Genomic DNA, 21,434 nt, shown 5'->3' with positions numbered 1-21,434 from the left:
TGTTATAAAAAATATTTATTAGTTATTTTTTACTGTGGTCTACGTTTTTTCGTGATTATTTTGTGATTTAATTAATTTATTATTTTTATGCGGATTAGATTATTTATGTGCTTAAAAATTAGTAAAATAGATAAATTATTATTTTATGAAAAAATAATGTTATTTGGATTTTATTGTTGTACGTATATTAATATGTGACTTTATTGTTGTTTAGTGTCCTTTTGTATTATGTTGTGCCCGTAATTGTAATGTAGTGTCCTTTAGCGTAGTAAACTGATAATAAATTTTAGCTAATGATAGTTGACTTTGTTCATGGTCTTTTTGAGTAGTACTTTAGTGGAAAATGTGGGAAACTAACATATGAAATATTAATATAGAAAATTTATCAACCTAAGTATATTTGTAGCTATTAAAATTAATCATTTAATTATATGTTAACCCCAAAAATATCTGAAATAAAGATGATAGTTCAAACACAAACTCCCTCGAATTTTAGTCAGCAAATGTAAGAAAATAACATAAAAATAACAATATTTGTCAAACTAAGTATTTTTATATGAATACTTATTAATTATATCATGTATAGTTATAAAAATTAATTATCTAATTCTATTATACCCAAAAATAGCCGAGTAAGAAACAAACATATAAAATAATAAACTAACATATAAAATAAGAAACAAACATATAATGTAATAAAGTAACATATAAAATAATAAACTAATATATAAAATAATGTACTAAACTAACATACAAAATAATAAACTAATAAACTAAGATATAAAATAATAATATAGAAAATGTATCAACCTGAGTAATAATATATTAAAAATATCGATTAAATATTAATATAAAAGATATTGCAATATGTTTAAAGATGTTAAGCAATCAAAAAGAAAAATACTTTAATTAATATTGTTCAATTTACAGACATCGAGGTTCCCCTGTGCATCCCGGACCTTCATCTCGAGAGGTACTGTTGCTACAAGGCAACCATAGGTCTTCATACATCTGGGATGTGGGAGTTCATTAGGGACTACCCACTTCATCCTTGTATAGTTAGACGCCTTCAGGATACGGGTTTCTACATGATCATAGAGATCGGCCGATTGCAGTTCGACTGGGCATTGATCACGTCTATGATAGAGCGGTGGCGATCAGAGACACACACGTTTCACTTACCCATCGGGGAGGATACCATCATGCTTGAGGACGTGGAGGTTCTTTTCGGGCTGTCTGTCGATGGATTACCTGTGACTTACCCGCTTGCTCTTAGAGACTATAGGGGAGTGCATTACCTGCATATGTTGCAGCGACTCACTAGTTTCCAGCCAACGGAGCCGACTGTATTGAGTAAGGCCAGTCATTTGCAGTTGACGCCCGTTCGACAGCATATGGTGGCGATTGATGCGGAGATTACAGATGATTCACCGCCGGAGGATATGGATCGGCACACGAGATTGTTGTTGTTGCTTATGTTTGGTGGTGTACAGTTCCCGAACACTTCGAAAAACCTAGTGAGCTTGAGATTTCTACATCATCTGGAGCGGCTAGATGATTTACCTGGTTACAACTGGGGTGCAGCTGTTTTAGGTTACATGTATAGGTAGATATGCCGGGCGTGCATGGGCTCCTAGAGAGACGTTCCCGAATTTTTACAGCTGTTGCAGGTGAAAACATAGTCAATTCTTTTCATGATTATAACATACATAGTAAAAAAATACCTTAATTTTACGTCCACAATCTATATTAGGTTTGGGCCCGGGAACGGTTCCTGCAGTTCCAGCCACCTCTACCACCGATTGCTTCAGATGCACCACCTCCACCGTTTCTCCCTTTAGCTTAGAGGTGGATTGATAGGCGAGGCTACGGACACGAGGTCGAGGCTCGACATCATCTCCACTATTACAGGGATTTGTTTGGATTTGCTTGAAGGCGTGCAGGTACATATATACTTAGGTTTACTTGGCCTGACTTTATATGTGTTGCGTTTACTCACGATTCTTGTGTTTAATAAATAGTTCGTATGTGTCCGTTGGTTCATAACTTGTAAAATTTATATCTGGTCGGTACCCCCTGTAGAATATATGAGTGTTGATACACATTTAATACATAAAAATAAACACCGTAACACAAAGAAAAATTAAAGTTTACCACTCGGCTCGTGAATTATGTAAATTTAGGGAGAAATTATGTCCTCGCTCCGTATTTACCTGTGGAGATAAGTTTAGATCTGACCAAAATCTTTTATCCAGAACCTGTTCGGATAAAACAACTCTAAAAAAATCACCCGATGATTGAGGGATATCCCTATTTTGCGTAACCTCATTATTGTGAACATCTTCAGCCTTGACGTACATTTCCAATATTTTTATCACAAGAAGTTTCCGGTGTTCATCCAGAGTCCTCAAAAAATCTATCAGAGTTTCATCGTCTTCGATGTTAAACTCAGCATAACAACCAACCTCTTGTGGAGTAATAGAATACAGATATTTTTCGGTTACTTTAATATTCACCGAACATTTGCTCACACTCATTTTTTTACATAACAACAATACCAATCTATCGTACTCCATTGTAAGTTGCAACTTAACATGATACTATGGAGAAAAACTATAGCGTACTGAGTTATTCTCCACCACAACCTCACCCCCTAATATAATGAAACCTTAATTTTTCGCTCTTCGGATATTATGACAAAATGTAAAATAACTAAACGAAAAAATATTTTGGAAGACCTAAGGATCCAGAATGAATTTTTACCTAATTCTGGAACTCCTTAAATAAGAAAAAAATTAGTCCGGGGGGTACAATAATTGAAGTATAGCTCATGCATGATATGCACTATATATTTAGCACATACATAATAGGCGCTATACCCATATGAATTATTGGTGGTGAGTTAAGTGCAGAACAATTATTGGTGGGGTGGGACATTTTATATATAGCGCGGTTATTCACTGCGCTATACCTTAAAAGACAAATTTGTCGTTAAGGTATAGCGCAGTGAATAACCGCGCTATATATAAAATGACACACACGTTATTTTTTACCTATTTGTGTCGTTTGAGTCCAAAAGAACCACACTTTTATTTCGGACTCCTATTAAAATGACATGAGACTCTCACATGGAATTTTCAAGCGTTCGGTTGTATTGGCTGTACGCTTTAAACACGTCTAAAGCCCAATGCTCGGGCTCATCCAACAAATCTTACATAAATCATGTTTTAAATTTACTAATTAGCACAGTAGACCCTCACAATTTTTTAACAAATAAAAAATTAAAGTTCATCTATAAGATTGGGAGTAACTCAAATAACAAGTTATAATATTGCATATTTACTTACTGAGAATATCGTGAGGGGTAAATATATTTTGAATAGTCTTCTAAAATAGATAGCCAAACTTTATGTCTTCACTTGCTATTGGCCTTCATATCTTAGTTCTATGTCTCTCAAAATTATTATTAAACTTTTATTATTTTATTATCAGAAAGTAAATTTGTATTTATTTATGAAGTAGTAATATTTTAGATTACAGAACTAGTGAAGTTTATTTATTATTAACTTTTAGGAAGGTAAAACATATAGTTTAATAATATTTATGGAGAAATTATAATTTTCTTATTATATAAAAGTAAAGACATTATAGTTGATTTGTATTTAGTAGTAATATTAACGTTATCGATTGTTTATGCTAGATACAAACATGTTAGATATTTTGTTTTTATGAGTTTTTTAATCATTTGTAATTTTCTTAAACTTTTAATGTGTTGTCTATACTTTTTTTTGTTATTATATTATTTAATTAATTTATAAATTAAAAAATTTAATGATCTATGGGGCTTACGCTTCACCTCGTAATAGGTAAAACGCCCCTCCTTATGCCCCACTTTTTAAAACACTGCTCTTCTCTTCGGCTTATTTTGCTTGGTAGATTAAAAAAATTAAATGATTTTTTAAAATCCTTTAATATAAGTTACCTGGCTTAAATCTGTTATAAGAAAAATCATTTCCTTAATTGCAAATATTTTTCATATTTGTGTAGTCTGCTCCTTCCAGACATGCTGCTTTTAAACCATTATTCTTTTATAAATTCGCACAAAGCCAAAAGAACTAATATGCTGCTTTACTTTTTCATGCAAAAATAATGTTGAAATTTATGCTCCATCACTAAAAAAAATACTCTTTTTTTTGGGTTAAAAAAGAAAGTACTCTTTCTACAACATGAAAAGAAAGTACTCATTTTGGAGCGGGGGTGGTAGGGTGGGGAATCTTGAAAAAAAGTTTTGGAAAATATTTTTTCTTCTCTTGATAGGAAAAATATTTTTACCAATTGGAGGAAAATAAGTTCTTGAAAAAAATATTTTTCATAACATTTAAGCCAACCAAACATGAAAAAATTAGAAAACATTTTTTGAAAAATATTTTCCTTCCTACCAAACACACCCTTAATCATAAAATACTAATATTGTTCTCTCTTCTTTGAATATGTATGCTACTAGATTGAATGAGACTTTTTCCAATATTTATTTGCTTTTCTCCTCTATTTCCTCCTTGATAACAGTTGTAAAATAATATTTCGACATAATTTTTCTTGGATGAGTTAAGACAATATGTCCAGCATGTTAAAACAAAGTTAGATAATATTATCTGATTATTTAATGGAGGTTGGACAGTTTCAAAAATCAAACGCCAAAATGATCAATTCAATACAAATCCCGAATACATTTGCTGTAGTTGAAGCCACAGGCAAACTTATTAGTGAGTCCAAATTAACTAAAGTTTAATTACTTAAGATTATAGTAGTTAATACTTTTTCTTACGCACACAGAAAGGGCCTACATGATATTTATTTGTTCCATTTTGTTCCTCATGGAATTTGTGTGTAACAATTGCTTGAAGTTATTTACCCGAAAAACGGATAGAGTTGAATTTGTACGTAATTCTAAAGATATGTGGTATAACTTAATACAAATCGTAAGGATAAATAGAAATCTTAAATACGGGTACCAAATAAACAATGTTGGAAAGAAGATGATTTTTAGGACTAATCAAGATGAATCAATGTAGAAAGCTTGAATGAATAACTTTTCAAGCTATGAGTGTATGATGCTTTTAGTTACAATGTAAGCAAAGAAAAACTATTGTCTACAGAAATGTAGCCATCCTCTTTATATTGGAGGATCCTACTTTAGATATAATTAAAAATACATAGTGGAGAACCCATGATGAATCAGTTTTTTCCTAATTTCTGTCGAGATTCTCTCCCTTAGTGTGTTTGTAACGGCTCTTGTCTGTGAGCTCGAGCACGATCGACCTCGACGTTGGTCGGTATTGCTTCTAGAGCTCGATGTGGACTCGGGATCAGGTGATGATTCAGGCTCGCTATCGGTTGGCCTCTGCCCCTTAAGCTCGAAATCATCTCCTCATAGTTCGATTCAGATCCAAGCTCGATAATGACTTCGAACTCGATGTTTGACCTATATCTGAAATCTGAAGCTCGTTCGTACCATATTCGAAACTCATCTCGATATTATGAAGTCTTTCTTCGATCTATTATGTTTCGACCTCGATCAATCGTACGAAGGCCGAAATCTATTTCGACAGTATACAAAAGCTTTGTTAGAGATTCTTGTATTAAAAAATTATTAATTAAGGTGGTCATTTGTGAGATGATAACTATTGCTTGCAATAAAGTAAGAATACTATGAATTAATTAAGTGTCACGATCCAATTTCACTTATAGGTCGTGATGGCGTCCAACACCATAACTAGGCAAGCCAACTAACAAATTAGACATATATCGTTAAAATTTGAATCCAAGAAAAAATATAAGATACCAAATTCTATCAATGTGTGTGTCAAGACCTGGTGTTACAAGTGTATGAGCATCTAGTAGATTATACAAAATCCCTACTACCGTCTGAAATAAAAATAAACAAAATGAAAAATACAAGGAGAGACACTGGTAGCTGTAGAATGGCTCAGAAAGGTAGCTCACTACTATGCCCCTGGATAATGTGGGTGTAAGACGATAAGTCCGCCACTAGTACTTGCCTTAGGTCCTGCACAAAACGTGCAGCAAGTGTACTATGAGTACGTAAACAACGTGTACCCAATAAGTATCAAGCCTAATCTCGAAGTGATAGAGACGAAATGATCGACTTTGACACTCGCTATGGGTCAAACTTAGTAATTAAAATAAAACTAGAATATCTAAATCAACATGATTCACATAATTTACAACAATTTATTTAACCAGCAAAAATAATCTAATTCCTTCAAATGCAACAATTCTCAATATATTAATTAAATTTCTTCAATTCAAATAATTTCTAATTTATCAATTAATCTCATTTACAGGAATAACCAATAATTTCTTAGCAAACATAAATAATAATTCTTTAAATTCCAAAGATTCTCCAATTTATCAATTAGCTAATCAAAGTATTGTGTAATTATTATTATTAAGCACGATTTCTGTCGAGGTCGTACGACCCGGTCCAGAGTTTCGTATACACTGCCGAGAGACGTGCGACACGATCCATAGATGCATCTATCCTGCCGAGGCGTTCGGTCCACTCCACAATAAAGGAGGATATTTTCTTACGTACCTCCGGAAGGAGAGTATATTTATTATAAGATAAATTCTGGAGGAAGAACAATTTCTCTTAACAATTAATTAATTTAAATAGAAAATCAAGCATATGCGATTTCCATCCTTTAATATTTTTATCAAAAATAATTCACAATGTATTCATATATATCAATTAATATTAATTAAAAATAATAGTATAATTTATAAAAATAATTCATGCTTTGAGTCCTAAACAACCCGGACTTAGCATTAATAGTAGCTACGCACGGACTCTCGTCACCTCGTGCGTACGTAGCCCCCACAATTAGCAACAATTATTTAATTTAATCACCTATGAGGTAATTTCTCCCTCACAAGATTAGACAAGAGACTTACCTCAATTTGCTCCAATTTAATCTACTAGAAGGCATTTTCTATTATTATCCAACTATGTCTGGCTCGAATCTAGCCAAAATAATTCGATATAATCACTAAGAATTATAGGAATCAATTCTATAAGAAAATACTACATTTTCAATAAAAAATTTGAAATTAATTAAAAATTCGTCTGTGGAACCCACATCTCGGAATCCGGCGAAAGTTACGAAATATGAACGCCAATTCAACCACGAGTGTACCCGTACCAAAATTTCTAAATTCCGATAGTAATTCGGCCCTCAAATCCTCAAATCTATCCAAGAGAGTTTTCAAACTTTTCCAACTTAATTCACCAATTGTATGATAAAAACACTGATGGATTCGAGTAATTTAACCAATATTGAGTTAAGAACACTTACCCCGTTGCTTTCTCTGAAAATCTCCCAAAAATCGCCTAAATCCGAGCTCCAAATCGTTTTTCATTTTCATAACTTAAACTCTCTGCCCAATGATTTCTTATATGCGATCGCGAACTTCCTCACGTGATCGCGTAGCACAAATTTTTCTGCCCAGAAATTAACTCTACGCGATCGCGAAAAATCCCACACAATCGCGAAGCATAGTCTCTGCAAGCCTAGGCGATCGCGTAAAATCCCACGCAATCGCGAGCCTCCTCACGCGATCGCGAAACATTAAGGGCGTGGTCAACTTCTGCTTCGTTTCCTCTTCGCGAACGCGGCCTTAGCCACGCGTTCGCATAGCATAACTGAATCCAATCTACGCGATCGCGGACTTGCCCACGCGATCGCATAGAACAAATTCTCAGCTACCAAATTAAGCCTACGCGATTACAACCCAATCCACGCGATCGCGTATAAGAAAATCAGAAGAAAAATTTCAACAGCTACCGGCAATGTTCCAAAAGCCAAAAATAATCTGTTAGCCATCCAAAACTCACCCGAGCCCCTCGGGATCTCAACCAATTATAGCAACAAGTCCTAAAATATCATACGAACTTAGTCGAAACCTCAAATCACATCAAATAATGTTAAAACCACGAATCATCCTCCAATCAAGCTTAATGAAACTTAAAATTTCCAGCTTCTTTATTCGGTACCGAAACCTATCAAATCAAGTCCGATTGACCTCAAATTTTGCACACAAGTCATAAATGACATAACATAGCTATATAAATTTTCGAAACCGGATTCTAACCCCGATATCAAAAAGTCAACTCCCCGGTCAAACTTCCAAACTTAAATTTCTATTTTAGCTATTTCAAGCCTAATTTAACTACGGACTTTCAAATAAAATTCCGAACATGCTCCTAAGTCCAAAATCACCATACAGAACTGTTGGAATCGTCAAAATTCTATTCCGGGGTCGTTTTCTTAAAAATATTAACCGACGTCAAACTTGGCCTTTTAAAGCCAACATAAGGAACCAAGTGTTCCGATTTCAACCCAAACACTTCCAAATCCCGAACCAACCATCCCCGCAAGTCATAAATCATTAAAAGCACATACGAAAAATTTTATTTTAAGGAATATGGTTCTAAAAATCAAAATGACCGATTGGATCATTACATTAATAATGTAAACTAAGATCTTTTCATAATGATCAATTATGAAAATTTGACAACCAGTTACTCACCCCCTCCTCTTTCTGCCTTTTATTATTGTTGAGTAAAGACCACGGCTTGAACACTTAGAAATCTCGAATTTGTGACTTGAAAATGTAACTTTTAAGCTTAAGACTTGTGGTGTAAGCTAGAATTTATAATGAGTTATTATAATAGTTAATTCCAAATTGGTCTTGTGATTGACAAAATTGGATGGATAATGCAATGTAATTATGTAACTTTTCAATATATTATGGACTATACATGATATGTATATGAATTTTGGACGAATTTGATTATTAATATTGTTGGACGAATTTGATTATTAATATTGTTGGACGGGTTTATAAATTAGTGATCATTATTTATAAATTTTGTCTCTTTCGATTGTTGGAGAATTGAATCCATAGTAGAAAATTTCATACTTAGGCTTTTACAAATCATACTCATGTGATAACCTACTCTATAGTTTAATAATTTGACATGGAAATTGCATGTTTCTAAATAGAGATTGTATAGAAATGATTTACCAAACAAATGATTATTTAGATGGATAGATCGATTTTATTTTTTTGAACTTACCGTGTTGTGCCAAGTGTTTGCTTTAAGCGATGTATCAAATATTTGACTTGTTGTATATTTTATTACTTCAAATTGATATACTTAAATTTAGGCTAAATTTAAAAATAGTCAAATTTATAAGTGGTAATTGAAAATAGTCACAGTTTCAAAAGTAATCGAAATTTAGCCACTTTTCATATAAAGATAAATTTGAACGAAAACAATGTTCAAAATCAGGAAAATATTCCAGCATAATATACTAGAGTTCAATTTTTTTTACATGTGAACTTGCAGTAGAATATATTGGTCCAGCATAATATCCTGAAAGTTCATACACAGGTGCTCAAATCTCCAGTATATTATGCTGAAACTTTCTATGTTGCAGCAAAATAGTGACTATTTTTAATGACTTTGCAAACGTTGGTTATTTTTCAATTACTAGTTCGAAAACTGGCTAGCTCGTGCTATTTACACCTTAAACTTAGTACCGAATTTTTAAAACTTAAGGTGAAATTTAATTTATTTTGTGCAATCATTAGATTCGTTAAGATGGTAAAGCATAAAATCACAAGTAATATATATAAGGTCAAAATATAATATTAGAAGTTGATTTCCTTTAATTTCGATTTTTCTGTTTTTTTTTCCTCGTAGACATGATAAAATCAACAAAATATAAAGAAATAAAAAGGACACAACTTTGTAAAGTTCATAGAGTACTTGAGAAGACCTTTGTGATAACTTGTAATAAGAGGATTAATCAACCACAGTCCACACATTTTTGGTGAACTTTTCAATCTTGGTGACTAATTTGGTACATGTGAAAATGACTTTGTATTTGAAATTTTATGTAAATATTATCATAATTCTTATTTAATTACAATTATGAGCCTTTTGGCATCGCGTGTATCTTAATCTTTTATTTAAAAAGTCCTGTTATTAGTCATATTCATGTATGTGACAAGCATTTTAAAACAATATTTGGTTAAAATTGAAAAATAAGGTAATTGAAGTTGAAAGTGAGGGAAAATATGTAGAAGTCTGTATATATGTATGTTATATACACGTATATATTACCATCCTACAGTATCAAGTGCTAGTATAAGCCCACAAAATATCAATTTTATTAGTTAACTTTCTTTTAAAATTTTAATTGGTCAAATCATTATCTTAAATAAGATATAAGATAGATAAACCCAAAAATAAAACATGAAAAGATACAAACAAAAACATAAATTTAAATAGTATTCAAATCATTATAATAACTGTAGTAGAAGAAGGACCACACATTCTATATTGAACTTTTCCATCTTGGTGTCTAATTATTTGGTCAAGAATGCTTAGTGTACATATGAAAATGACCGTCTTTCCATCTTTATGCAAATATCTACTATTGAAGTCGCACTTATAGTTCTATTGGATTGTGTGACATTAGTGAAATGTGGAAACGTACTACACCAACTAATAGGCTTTAAAAGCTGACCAATGATTAGAGAGTGCAAAATGTACAATCCACTAGTGGACATTTGCATTCACAATTATTATTATTTTTTAAAAAGGAAAATCCGAGAGAAAGAATCTGCAGCTTCATAGTCATAGAATTCGTTCATGCAATTACAATATCGTAGTAGGGAAACAACTATTTCATTCATTCTATTTTTTATATAACATTTTTGCCTTTTCATAACATTCTACTTTATTTGATACAATTTCAAAAATAATACTAATATAAGTAAACCACACATCAAGCGTCTGTTTTTATGATTAAGATAGAGATATTTACCTATCTGTGCTACATTATAAACTTATTTATCCCTCATAGAAAGGTTATTACTTAATTACATTATTTTATATAATTTATCATTTATATACAAAACAATATATTAGACTCTGATTTTATTCATTTTAGACTTCATTCTTCTCTATTTTTCTTCTCCATATAGATATTTTTCTCTCCATTCCTCTTCGATACGGCTTTTGCAGATTAACATGCTCGAAACTTTGAAGAATGATGAAGAAAAATGATTCAACTAGTTAAAAGCCATCGAATACATACATGAAGCACCAATACAAATGGGTTACCTGAACCTTTTTAGATGAATAAACAAGAAATTGTCAACATGAGTGCGTTGGAACTAAACTGAAACTAATTGATGGTATAATTGAAACTAAACTGAAACTGGTCGTGTATACATGAGGTTAAACTCCATTGATTGCCATTGTTTTTAAATATAATAAAGATTAGAATCATATTGTTATTTTTATAAGTGCTAATGTTTATAAAGTTGTGGCATTTTACAATCTTACTCAAAAAGTATTGTGTATGTCCTTTGATAATGCTTCTATCAATATTGCTGCTATCTCATTATTAAAACTGCATTTGAGTCCACCATTTGAGGACATTTTTTACGTTAGATGTGCATGTCATGTTTATAATTTAATTATTAAAAGTACCGTTAATTTATTTATAACTAAGATTGCTCTAGTTAGTGTTGAAGTTTTGTTTTTTAAGATGTAATATTCTTAAAATGAGGGTGAATGGGAAATGGAGGGAAAATGAAATTTTGAGTAAAATTTTAAGTTTCCCCCTCTTGACAATGAGACATTGTCCTATATTGGAAGAGGAAGACAATTTTGGTGGGTATATATATAATTGCTCTTCTTGTAACTCTTAAAGAGTTAAGAAGAAAGCAAGCCTCGCGCCTTCGTTGTCGTCGCTCGCTCGGCTCGGCTTCGGCTACGGCTACGGCTTCGGCTTCAGCTTCGGATTCGGATTCGGTAAGATTATCCGCATTTGTAACAGATAATTTCCAATCTGTGTATTGACCATTTGGCAGCCGCCTAATGCTCTTCCCACCATGAATGTGCTTGCTCCACAAACATGAAGTGCTTGCTCCACAAACAAGCTAATGCTTGCTCCACCATGGAGGGTGGACGTTTGGTCTTCTTCAACACTGGCTGCTATATATATGTGCAGCAGATGTTGAAGAAAGACACTCAACACACAACACACAATTTGCTCAACAAATTGGCTATACATTGCACTTCTTCCTCTCAGCATTTCCATACGATTTTCTGAGTTTATACTCTTTCGTTCTGCATTGTTTTTAACTTCAAACAAAGCAACTGTAAGTGTGATTTGCTACCGAACTTTGTGTTCGCTGAAACACTGGGGTTTGAAGTACCGCTACACCAGTGTGTTATTCGTTCTATCCTGGGAGAAAATAATCCATTACCTTGGGTACTAGGAGGGGATTAAATTCCTTAAGGAAACACTATGAATTCAGTGGGCTCGAATTTATTATTGTTTCATTACGATACCTTTTATTTTGCAGAATTATTATTTACAAATACAGCAATATTGGCGGGAATAAAAATCTTAACCCCCACAATAATATTTATTTTTGTATTTGTGCTATTCTTATTATTCTGCAAACTAAAACCTTTGTGGTTTGTGTAATCCCGTTTTGGAGAGTTAAGCCTTTGTACCGTTTTGTTGGATATTAAAATCTACGTGATTTTTACTCCAGTTTGAAAATGTGTATTAAATGTTTGTTTGTGTCATTCTTTTACAGAAAAATGATGACTGAAAGCGAAAACCAAGCTGTTCCGATGGTGACTGCCAATGTATCGACAAGCCGAACACCGGCATTGGCACCGGCAGAAAAACCCGGAAAATTTTCCGGGATTGATTTCAAGCGCTGGCAGTAGAAGATGTTCTTCTATCTAACTACGTTATGTCTACAGAAGTTCATCAAGGAAGATGTTCCTGATCTGCCAGATAAAACTCCAGAGAATGAACGCTTTCTCGTGATTGAAGCATGGAAGCATTCTGATTTTTTATGCAAGAATTATTTTCTTAGCGGACTGGATGATAATCTGTATAATGTATACAGTAGCATGGAGACGTCAAAAGAATTGTGGAATGCGCTTGAAAAGAAATACAAACTGAAGATGCCAGGATGAAGAAATTCGTTGCCGCAAAATTTTTGGACTACAAAATGGTAGATAGCAAGTCTGTTATTACCCAAGTCCAGGAATTGCAAGTGATTATTCATGATCTACTTGCTGAAGGTCTTGTCATCAACGAAGCATTCCAAGTAGCAGCAATGATTGAGAAGTTGCCTCCGTTGTGGAAGGACTTCAAAAATTATTTGAAACATAAACGAAAGGAAATGTTCCTTGAAGATCTCATTGTTCGGTTGAGAATTGAAGAGGACAATAAAGCTGCTGAAAGGAGAGGCCGTGGAAATTCAACAATAATGGGAGCAAATATTGTTGAAGCTAACAAAAAGAGGAAGAAGGCTTCTGGTCCGAAATACAACCCAAGCAAGAAGCGGTTCAGTGGAAACTGCTACAACTGTGGGAAAACCGGACACAAATCTACGGAGTGTCGTGCTCCGAAGAAAGACAAGAAAAGGGGTCAAGCAAACATGGTAGTAAACCATGATGATGTTGATAACTTGTGTGCCATGCTCTCTGAATGTAACTTGGTGGGAAATCCTAAACTGTGGTGGTTTGATTCAGGAGCCACTCGCCATGTTTGTGCAGTTAGAGAGGCTTTTGCTACTTATGCTCTTGCTGAACCCGGAGAGACAGTTTATATAGGAAATGCTTCAACAGAAAAAGTTGAAGGATACGGGAAGATATTTCTGAAAATGACTTCTGGCAAGGTCATGACTTTGAACAATGTCCTTCATGTTCCCGAAATGAGAAAGAATTTAGTCTCTACTGAACTTCTTGTTAAGCACAGTTTTAAGTGCATTTTTGTGTCCAACAAGGTTGTAATTAGTAAGAATGAAATATTTGTGAGAAAAGGTTACCTCACCGAGGGCCTTTTCAATCTAAATGTAATGGTTGTGGAAAATAATAATAATATTTCAGCTTCTTCTTACTTACTTGAGTCAAATGATTTATGGCATGTACGTTTGGGTCATGTCAATTATAAAACCTTGCGGAAAATGATTAACTTGGAAGTACTGCCCAAGTTTGAATGCGAAAAATCAAAATGTCAAACATGTGTGGAATCTAAGTATGTTAAACATCCTTATAAGTCAGTTGAAAGGAATTCAAATCCTTTAGACTTAATTCACACAGATATTTGTGACATGAAGTCAATACCATCTCGCGGTGGAAAGAAGTATTTCATAACTTTTATTGACGATGGTACTCGATATTGCTATGTTTACTTACTGAATAGTAAAGATGAAGCAATAGACGCATTCAGGCAATACAAAAATGAAGTTGAAACGCAACTTAACAAGAAAGTAAAAATGATAAGAAGTGATAGGGGTGGTGAATATGAATCTCCTTTTGAAGAAATATGTTTAGAATATAGAATTATTCATCAAACAACAGCCCCTTACACGCCCCAATCTAATGGGATTGCGGAAAGAAAGAATCGCACATTAAAGGAGATGATGAATGCGTTGTTGATAAGTTCTGGTTTGCCACAGAACTTGTGGGGGGAAGCCATTCTTACGGCTAATCGAATATTAAATCGAGTGCCCCATAGCAAAACACAATCCATTCCATATGAAAAATGGAAAGGAAGGAAGCCCAACTTGAATTATTTTAAAGTGTGGGGGTGTTTGGCAAAAGTGCAAGTTCCTAAACCCAAAAGGGTAAAGATAGGACCGAAAACCGTTGATTGTGTTTTCATAGGATATGCGACAAATAGTAAAGCATATCGATTTCTGGTTCATAAATCAGAAAATCCCGACATTCATAATAATACGGTTATAGAATCAGATAATGCTGAGTTCTTTGAAAATATATATCCGTATAAAAAGGAATGTGAGTCGTTTGGTGAAGGATCTAAATGACCTCGGGAAGAAACAAAAGAAAGTACATATAATCAGGAGGATCCAAGACGTAGTAAACGTCAAAGAACGTCTACTTCATTTGGACCAGATTTTGTGACTTTCTTATTGGAGAATGAGCCTCAAACATTTAAAGAAGCTATGACTTCTTCGGAATCATTGTTTTGGAAAGAGGCAGTCAATAGTGAAATAGAATCCATATTGAACAACCATACATGGGAATTGGTTGATCTTCCTCCTGGAAATAAACCTTTGGGTTCTAAATGGATTTTTAAGAGAAAAATCAAAGATGATGGCACTATTGATAAATTCAAGGCAAGGCTCGTAGTCAAAGGGTATAGACAACGAGAAGGTCTAGACTACTTTGATACATACTCTCCAGTTACAAGAATTACGTCCATACGGATGTTAGTAGCATTAGCTGCAGTGTATGGTCTTGAAATTCATCAAATGGATGTTAAGACGGCCTTCTTAAATGGAGAGTTGGAGGAAGAAATTTACATGGAACAACCTGAAGGGTTTGTGGTTCCAGGTAAAGAAAAGAAGGTATGTAGACTTGTTAAGTCTCTTTACGGACTAAAACAAGCACCCAAACAATGGCATGCGAAATTTGACCAAACAATGTTGTCAAATGGTTTTAAGATAAATGAATGTGATAAATGTGTGTACATTAAAAATGTTCCAAATCACATAGTCATTGTTTGCCTATATGTGGATGATATGCTGATAATGAGTAATGACATTGCCAACATAAATGCTACTAAGCGTATGCTCAATAGCAAGTTTGATATGAAAGACTTGGGAGTTGCTGATTTAATTCTGGGAATTAAGATCCATAAGACTCCTCAAGGTCTGGCATTGTCACAATCTCATTATATTAAGACAGTACTTGAAAAATTCAAGCACTTGGGCTTTAAAGTTGCAAAGACTCCAATTGACGTGAATCTTGCATTAGCAAAGAACAAAGGCCAAAGCATATCACAATTGGATTATGCTCGTGTGTTGGGATGCTTAATGTATATCATGAATTGTACACGACCAGATATAGCTTGTGCTATAAGTAAACTGAGTCGATATACGAGCAATCCAGGCCAATCTCATTGGATGGCAATGAAACGAGTTTTGGGATATTTAGAACATACCCAGAACTTTGAATTGCACTACAGTAATTTCCCTGCGGTGATTGAGGGATACTGTGATGCAAATTGGATCACCGGTTCAACTGATTCTAAGTCCACGAGTGGATATGTATTCACTATTGGTGGAGGAGCGGTATCTTGGAAGTCGTCCAAACAAACATGTATTGCCCGCTCTACAATGGAGGCTGAATTCATAGCCTTAGATAAAGCCGGTGAAGAAGCTGAATGGCTCCGGAATTTCTTGGAAGACATTCCATTTTGGCCCAAACCGTTGGCACCAATATGCATACATTGTGATAGTCAAGCGGCAATTCTCGAGATGAGACAATGTTCAGTATCAAGGATAAAGCATTAAGGCTTTTTAATGATTTCTAAATTTGATACGGGGTATATCAAATAGTGTATCTACAGGATGACACGTTTAGGAATCACCTATGTAAGTGTGAAGTGTTAGCCGCTTCAAGGAGAACTTTGTAAGGCCAGTTCTCTACGCACTTATGAAACCAGGCGGTGTTCATGGCTGAAACGAACACAACAATGAGAACCAAAGACGGTTAAGGGTTGATTGTGTGACTTATGGTTGTCTAGGTATACACCAAAGATCGACGGTTCAAAGATATCAAATCTACCGATTGACCGAGTATATCCGACATAAGTTTACTACGGAAAGTTCAAAGGGAAACCTACTTATCGAGATGCGATTAATCCTTGCTTGTAAATCACACAGTTTTTCCATGCATACTTCCGTGATATAGCCATTCCCCATTCATATGGGGGATTGTTGAAGTTTTGTTTTTTAAGATGTAATATTCTTAAAATGAGGGTGAATGGAAAATGGAGGGAAAATAAAATTTTGAGTAAAATTTTAAGTTTTCCCCTCTTGACAATGAGACATTGTCCCATATTGGAAGAGGAAGACAATTTTGGTGGGTATATATATATAATTGCTCTTCTTGTAGCTCTTAAAGAGTTAAGAAGAAAGCAAGCCTCGCGCCGTCGTCGTCGTCGCTCGCTCGGCTCGGCTACGGCTACGGCTACGGCTACGGCTTCGGCTTCGGCTTCGGCTTCGGATTTGGATTTGGATTTGGATTTGGTCAAATGATCGATTAATTATTTGGACCAAATTTATTTGTTAATAGTAAATATTAACGTAAGATTATCCGCATTTGTAACGGATATTTTTCAATCCGTGTATTGACCATTTGGCAGCCGCCTAATGCTCTTCCCACCATGAATGTACTTGCTCCACAAACATGAAGTGCTTGCTCCACAAACAAGCTAATGCTTGCTCCACCATGGAGGGTAGACGTTTGGTCTTCTTCAACACTGGCTGCTATATATATGTGCAACAGATGTTGAAGAAAGACACTCAACACACAACACACAATTCGCTCAATAAATTGGCTATACATTGCACTTCTTCCTCTCAGCATTTCCATACGATTTTCTGAGTTTATACTCCTTCGTTCTGCATTGTTTTGAACTTCAAACAAAGCAACTGTAAGTGTGATTTGCTACCGAACTTTGTGTTCGCTGAAACACTGGGGTTTGAAGTACCGCTATACCAGTGTGTTATTCGTTCTATCCTGGGAGGAAATAATCCATTACCTTGGGTACTAGGAGGGGATTAAATTCTTTAAGGAAATACTGTGAATTCAGTGGGCTCGAATTTATTATTGTTTCATTACGATAACTTTTATTTTGCAGAATTATTATTTATAAATACAACAATATTAACAGGAATAACAGTTAGAAGAACAGTTTGGTATTATTCAAGAAAATAATAGGCACTCTATGCTTAATGAATTTATGGATAAGTGTAGGACGTATAATCTTAGCCTAAGATTCATGCCAGCCAAAGTTGTTACTTGGTGAAATTGTACATATATAAATTCTTAAAATATTGCTTTAAATATAAAATACTTACAACTGAAGGTGTTAATAAGTATTGTACTGATTCAAACCATGTTGTAATAAATAATACTTGGGATGCCATTAAAGATGTTAAGTCTTTATAAATATGAGTTTGTATGTATCATAAAATTGCACTATTTTATATTATTCTCACTTTATTTAATCATTTAATTATTATAATTCAAATTCAAATAAAAATAAACATAAAATACGAATAAGCAATCTTAATTAGAACGAGAATAAACAACGCATGGCAATGGGCAATGGCATGTGGATCTAAATACTCAATACAAAATTGCATCTCCAACTTCCAGATGGCAACCTAAACTTAAAATCCTACTTTCAATATATCTGTTATTAGGAAATTGAACACGTCCCGAATGAATCAGAAAAGTAACACACCGGTCAACACAAATTATTTTGAAGTTAGACAATAATTTTGCTTGACGTAAAAGAACTTCTCTTGAACGATTCTGTACACATTTTTATCTCTGTGTCGTGGTTTTAAACAAAATTTCACTTCATTCATTACTGGCAAAAATGACTTGTCTTACTTGCAAAATCTGCTGAAGATTACCTAATCGAAAAATTGTCCAAAACGAAAATACTATTAATCCTTAATTACTTGAAAGAAATCAAATTTCTGTTGTTACCTGGCCAGATTAATAACTTTACTAGTATATCTAAAAGATATATTACACTCAGAGGCGGAGGTATAATATTACGTATAATTTCAGATGAACACAATAACTTTTGATTAAATTCTGTATTTGTATTAAAAAAATTATTAAATAAAAATAAATATTTAATTGCGAATCGACTGAAAGAAAATTGAATGGACGACTCCTAAAAGGAACGACGAATACTATGGAAAACCAGATAAGTTCAGTGGAACAATAGGTTGTGTCGGCATGACACATGGAAGCTGACCAACATGGACTCGCTGCTCTGGAGTACGGACGACAGGAGTCTAAGCTCTTCCCCTAGTCTGTGAAGTAGCTGGTGAAACCGAAATCAACCTCGCCTGAGCCAATGTATCAAACATGCTCAGGAACTGTGCTAAAGTCTTCTGAAGTCCGGAGGTAACAACAGGCGCCTCTAGTACCTGTCCCCCAACAGGAGCTACTGGCGGCTCCTCAACTGTTGCTCTGACGGGTGCTATAGCTGTAGCGCGTGCTCCTCCTCGGCCTCTACCTCTACCTCTGCCCCGGACCCTAGCAACACTAGCTCTGGCGGCATCATCATCAGTAACTATAACTCGAACTGTGAGAGAATAGCATGACAAAGGCTCAAACTCCAAGATCAATAAACTCGAACGATAGGAATGAAAGAAGTGAAACATTCCTAATAGTTTCGTAGCCTCTCGAAGCTAAGTACAGATGTCTCCGTACCGATCTGTGAGACTCTACTAAACTCGCTTATGACTTGTAGCACCTATAAACCTAGAACTCTGATACCAACTTGTCACGACCCTGATTTCCCTCCGTAGGATGTCGTGATGGCACTTAGTCTTTAGGACTAGGTAAGCCTAACACTTATAGAATTAATGGCAAAATTTAACCAACAACGATAATGACAAAGCAGAAATTTCTATACAAAGCCAACAATCCCAAAATCGGTAGTACAAGTCATAAGCTCTACTAAGTTTACTAAAACATCTCTAAGTACGAATGTTCCAAAATAAAAAAAATAGTATAAAGTAAAATTTCAGAAGGTGACTCCGAGGCCTGCGAACGCGGTAACATGTATACCTTGAGTCTCCACAACAATGCCCGATCAACTAACTAATAATCTACAAACTTCGAAGTATCTGGATATACACAAAAATGTGCAGAAAGCATAGCATGAGTGCACCACGGCGGTACCCAGTAAGTATCAAGACTAACCTCGGTGGAGTAGTGATGAGGGACAGTCAAGGCACCTACTGGACTAAATAACATGTACAAGTATGAATGTGAAACTAACATGGAACAATATCATTATAAAGCTAAGCATGGTAGAAATAACAAAACAATACTCACAATAGGAAACTAGAGACAACAATTAGCAACAGGGAACAAATAGGTAATACGCCGTGGAGTAAGCTGAACACAGTTTAAGTCAGGTGGAACCAAATTGAGGAAAATAAGTAACAACTCAATAAGAACAACCGCTTTCACACAATATGTATTCAAGAATTTTTCCGAGGTACCAAACCTCATAATCACAAATCACGGGTCCAAAATCAAGAACCAAAATCACTTGGAATCTTGTGCCCACATGACAAATTTCAATCACACGGACAACTCACGTGCCAATGCCATTAATACCTCATATTTGCACGGACAATTCGCCGTGCTAAGGGAGTGATAATCTCTCATATTCGCACGGACAACTCACCTGCTAGCAATAACAATAACTCATAACCGCACGGACAACTCACGTGCCAATAGTACAACTCTCACACAGAAGGCAAATATACGAGAATATATGTAAATGATCAATAGACATTATGGTCTATCTTCTTAAACCGGTATGGATGATTAATTACGTGTATGCTTGTGCTAGTGTTCTATCATAACTCGAGTCAACATGTAAGAGTAGAGACAACGAATGACACATAAGAAACAACACAACAAAACATAAAATGCATAACTCACACAAGGTAGGCACACCACTACACAAATATTATCAATAACAATGCCCCCAGGCCATCACAAGTCATCACAAATCATCCCCAACATAGCCCACCCTGTCTCGCCATGTGCACAACAATAAAGTAAATGCCCGCCTTGTCTCATTGCACGTGCATAATAATATTCCCACCTTGTCTCTCCACATGCGCAAACCCACATATATATAGCCCGCCTTGTCATGCCGCATGTGCAAATATCAATAGTAGCAAAAACACGGACAACTCACGTGCTACCAGAATATTTTTAGATGAATAAACAATAAATTATCAACATGAGTGCGTTGGAACTAAATTGAAACTAATTGATGGTATAATTGAAACTAAACTGAAATTGGTCGTGTATACATGAGCTTAAACTCCATTGATTGCCATCAGATTAGAAGCTCTGAATTCGAAAATCGAAATTTGCCAAATTATTTTTTGTTGGGATTGAGTGTTGTTACAAATGATTGGGAATATCCTTTGCAGTTTATATCTCAATTTTGAGAGAATTTGGTGAAGATTCAAAGTAGTTTTGGTTCGAATTTCATATTGAAACTTGAAAAAGAAGATATAAATAAATTATATATATTTTGTATATCGAGTGTAGAAACGGTATACAAAATATCTACAACTTACATAATTATATACAAGTTATATATAAATTGTATGTCAATTATAGTTTTTGCCCGGGTTCTAGACAAAAGAATTGTACTTAAATTGTAGATTTTGATCGAATATATATATATATATATATATATATATAAACT

At 34.5% G+C, this 21,434-nt stretch overlaps 1 protein-coding gene across 1 annotated transcript; it reads left to right on the top strand.

The window, feature by feature from the left end:
* The first annotated feature begins 1,016 nt into the window (after positions 1-1,016).
* On the top strand, positions 1,017-1,610 carry LOC104094363 (serine/threonine-protein phosphatase 7 long form homolog). Its single transcript, XM_009600287.1, has one exon. It carries the CDS (start codon positions 1,017-1,019, stop codon positions 1,608-1,610), a length of 594 nt encoding a protein of 197 aa, XP_009598582.1.
* Positions 1,611-21,434: the final 19,824 nt, after the last annotated feature.

The sequence above is a fragment of the Nicotiana tomentosiformis genome, chromosome 5 (genome assembly GCF_000390325.3).
Source record: "Nicotiana tomentosiformis chromosome 5, ASM39032v3, whole genome shotgun sequence".
Classification (NCBI taxonomy): Eukaryota; Viridiplantae; Streptophyta; class Magnoliopsida; order Solanales; family Solanaceae; genus Nicotiana; species Nicotiana tomentosiformis.
Note: the sequence above shows the minus strand (reverse complement) of the source record. Positions and strands in the feature narration are given on the sequence as shown.